The 4,549-nt window shown below is 32.9% G+C and overlaps 1 protein-coding gene across 1 annotated transcript; it reads left to right on the top strand.

Annotated features, from left to right (window-relative positions):
• The first annotated feature begins 788 nt into the window (after positions 1-788).
• On the top strand, positions 789-4,286 carry LOC132729632 (uncharacterized). Its single transcript, XM_060715439.1, has 3 exons — positions 789-948; positions 1,361-1,447; positions 2,779-4,286. The coding sequence occupies exons 1-3, from the start codon at positions 922-924 to the stop codon at positions 3,238-3,240; spliced, it is 576 nt and encodes a 191-aa protein (XP_060571422.1). The 5' UTR covers positions 789-921; the 3' UTR covers positions 3,241-4,286.
• The last annotated feature ends 263 nt before the right edge of the window (positions 4,287-4,549 follow it).

The following is a 4,549-nucleotide window of genomic DNA, read 5'->3' as shown; positions in this document are numbered from 1 at the left end:
TTTTATTTTCTATGCCCCGATGTCACTAATATGGGTTAAGTTTAAAAATGTTTTTATGTCACACTGCCGATGTTATTAGACATCCGGACAGTGTAAGAATAATCGAATCAGGTTAATTCGAAGACGAGACTAAAATTCAAAATACACAATTCTATAATGTACAAAGTATAATGTAGTATAAAATGTTTTCGCTGTTAAAAATACATTTTTTGACTAGTATAATATTATATGAAATAAGGGGATAAGATCATTTAAACTACAGCTTCTAAGCTTTCACGCACAAATCAGAATGTGGTCTTTTTAAAACAATAATTTCTTTTTGAACTTAGAAGATTTCCACATGCTCGGTTTCCTGTAGAAGTACTTCAGAATGATTTCTTTTCTTACGAACATGAATCAATATTTATCTACATAAAATGTCTCAGTCTTATTCACATATTTGGCAGTCTATCATTTCTCTCCCACCGGTTTCTATAAAAAATTATCTTGCATTATTAGCATATTAATAGAACCAGTGATTCCCCTTCATTAAGCTGGATAGTAACAAATATAAGAAAATTCAATGCCCTTAACATGATTCAAATAACAGTTAGAAACAAATTGTCTAAATATCGACATTAGTCATCGACACCTTTCTGAAACGGAATTTAAGCATAGCTCAGCATACACATGATTGTTTCAAATGTGAATACATATTTTACCATATTAAGTGTCTCTGAAATTCAAATGTCTGATGAACGTGCATCCAATGTCTTTCCTTTAAAACGTTTTTTTTTCTTTTACATTTTAGAGAAGACTGTGTGCGAATCGAGTATTGAAAAATTGAAGTTCATTTCTGGAGCACAAGTTTTTTTAGGCGTTGGTTTAGTTGTTTGCGCCGTAATAGGGGAGATACAAGAAGATCATTTTAATAACTACTTTATGTGTGGATTTACATCCGGAGTACCGGTATGTATCAATAATGTAGTCTGCCATCTTCTTTAAAGATCTTTTTTTTGTACAACCATGAAACATTTCTTGTTCAGCCAAAGTCCGTTCAGACCGATATAGTTTCCAAAGTATTGCAAAAGTTACAGAGAAGACAGTTGTCTGAAGCAAAGTTTTCTGGCATATTAGATATACAATGATTTAAAAGATAAATAAGAACATGCAGTCTACATAGAAAAAAATCTGGCTACTTTTAAAGTTTTGAACTGATATGAAACACGTCCATATACATGTACCGGTATGTGACTAAGATAAACAATTTATCTCGCCGCTTTCATTTTAACTTAAATACACAATGGGAGATAAACTAGTTTGTCGAATATTGACGATGACGGTTTAAATGGAAGTATATCTTACTAGTTTATACTTTCAGGGTGCAGTAGCAGGCATTGGTGGCATATTGACCGTTTACAAAGCATCTTCTTATAACTATGATCTTCGGAAAAAATCCCTGTGTACAGTAAGATATAAAATTGTAGTTTAATTGTAATGCCGTTTGTTTTGAATGACATCATTTGCAGTTTTTTTAATTGTCACATCCGTGTTATTTGTGCCGTGTGGCGGCTGTAAAAAGTCTCCCCGTACATTTAATCAATGATGTTATATTTTCGATCCTTGAAGATCGTTCAGCACGACATTATTGTTGTGTATACATGTTATGTGGTACTTTTAGTTTCTTATTTTTGGCAATTTTTAACTTGGATGGTTCCAGTATTCCTACTTGAATACTGTATAATCACCCTTAGGATATGTTGCCTGCTTTTTTAAATTTGTCTTTTGACGTCTTATCTGTGATATGCAGGCTTCATAACCTCAGATCCCCTTTCAAAATTACATTTTATTTGGTTCCGCCCATTGTTTTCTCGTTAAGGGCAAAAGCATTCTTTTACTTTGGGACCATACGCCGCTTTTCATGGAATGGCACAACGGTGTCATATTGAAGGTTCCATGATAACCGCCGTATGAACACATCTGCGGATGTTTCTAAATTCAAAATTTCGACATTTTTGTGTTAAATGTTGAATTCTGCTTAAGCCGGTGCTAGGGCGCGTGGACGGTAGCTTGCACTTTCCAGTACCGCCCATGAACAGGCTCAATCAAACCGAGCCTGCAACATTTTCAATTTTGTTGCGTTGGACTTTCTTTAGGGATTCTGTTTTTCTCTATTTTAAAGTAAATGATGGAAATATACGGGGTGGATGAAGACACGGTTTGTTGACGGTATTATTTGGTTTCGGCATATATCGCATAAACCATATTCCTGGCAAATATTTGCCGTTTCCAATAGAACAAAACTTTCCATAGTAAGTCTTTTCATTTTTACTAATGCCTGCAGAAATTATCAATGCAGCAATATTTTAAATGAAAATATGTATTACTATCGTATCACAAGTTTCTGCTTGCATATAGGGGGAAAGAACATGAGCTACCTTAGCGGTGATCAAATTTTATCGTAATCAAATGTCACGATATCACCCACTATGAATATAAGCATATTCATTAAATTGCCCGAAATGCAATAGTTGAAAGAGTAATTCGAATTTGGACCATGAAATTAATTCACATTATAAGTCTTTATAAATTGCCACATAATAAAAAAAATAATGGAATTCAATGCACGAATAACGTTTGTACTGATTAAGTCTAAAAATATGTAAAACATATATTCTGATCCCCCCATTCACTGATCCAGTAATGAAATGAAATGATTCATTTATAAATACTAAGCGTGAGACAAAATAATAGTTACTAGTGTATACTTTCTTAATATTTTTTCTCGTATATTTTCAGGAACGTTTACAACTGGTCTTTGGATTTGCTATAATTATGAACTCTTTCTTTGGAATCTCGTTTAATATATCATTTCTGAAAAACGATAATGATGATAGCGTTAATGACGTGTATATGACGCACGTCATATTGTCAGCATGTATTTTATCAGGAATTATTCTTCTGCTACTAGTTACATTCCTGTCATATATTACAATATGCTATCAACCCAAGGGCTACAATCAGAGAATTAATTATTCTTATTATCCAAACACGGTCGGAGGAACCCAGTATCATCAGGGCCAGTCTCCGTACGCTCAACAAGATGTTTATTCTACTGGAGGTTATTACCCAGGTTCGAATCCCCCACCGTATACTCCGCCTCCACCATATTTCGGCATTGGACAGAATTCCACACAATATGGTGTCCAACCAACTTCTGTTCCGACAGCGCCAGCACAGCCATATTCATACTACCCATAAATTGAAAATGAAATAACAAAAATTAGAACATTAAAATTGTCATCGAAATATTGAAAAGCGTTGATCGAACTATTTGTAGAAGTTTTTAGTCATTAAAGATGTCGTTTTTTCCGAAAGGAACCAAATATTTTTAACTGAACGAAACTTTAGAACGTTTGACTTGATAAAAGATTGGATATTACAACGTCAACTTCACAAGTGTCACTTTATTTGTGCTCATTTTGGAAGTAATTCACATAGTCGCAAACCAAATTCATCTCATGTTATGACACATATAATGAATATTATAAAACTTGTGTTACTAAAAATCCTTGTTTGAAGTATTTAATTTTTGACTCATTCATAGTGTCCTTTCATCGCTGTGCACCATGTAATGATATCATTGTTAGAGTAACCACAATAATTATTATTATAGGCTGAATCTGAACTAACACGAGTATTACTCTGATTGGAGAGAGTTGCAACAAGTCAGGTTCCGTACTAGTGGTGGCATTATCGATAATGCCGTTGAAATATTTTGATGTGTTATGCCAGTTAATGCGAGTTATGTTATACTCTGCCTCTTCACGATCAAGTTACAGCATCAGTAAAGACAATGCATGAAACTAATAAAGATGCTATGATCAGTTCCTAGGAAATGGACTAGAAAAACTGTAAATATCAGTCGAAAGTATAGAATTGGAAAACTTTTATGTATTTTTGTCTGATGAAGTAGTTCTGGAGAGTGTCTATTTTTATCGTTTGTAAAATATAACATCAAAGAAACAATCACGACATCGTGAGGCTGTATTTTTTATAGTTTTATATTTATAATTGTTTAACTTTTTTATGTTATATTAATGTAGCAAGTTTTCACACATTTTCTTTTTATCCTGTATTTATGACTTTGTATGGTAATTCATTCTATCTGTTGCAAATAGTATTCAGTATATTTATAAAAAAAGTGATATGATTTTTTTCTTTGCTACTTGTAAATTAAATCTATAGATGAAACATGCTGTTGATGCAATTTTTGAAAATAGGATCGTTATTGTTTTTTTTTTTTTTTTAAAGAAAGGCTACTCTGTCGACCTTGTTTGATTTCATTCTCACAGGCATTTATATAATTGTGTTTGACAAGTCAGTATATAATTTGTTCAACCATGGAGAGGAACTTCCCCTACAAAGTAAGGACCACCTGAGTATTAAAAAGTGGTTTGTCATTTGAATGTGTATGTACATGTGTTGTTTTTAATTATTGAAATTGAACCGTATCACATTGTCGTTCTGGTTTGTGCAAGTGCCAACTATAAATTCAAGACAAAAAACA

Source organism: Ruditapes philippinarum, unplaced genomic scaffold, assembly GCF_026571515.1.
Source record: "Ruditapes philippinarum isolate M1 unplaced genomic scaffold, ASM2657151v2 ctg10023_1_1_1_1, whole genome shotgun sequence".
Lineage (NCBI taxonomy): Eukaryota > Metazoa > Mollusca > Bivalvia > Venerida > Veneridae > Ruditapes > Ruditapes philippinarum.
This window is presented reverse-complemented; position numbering and strand designations above follow the sequence as displayed.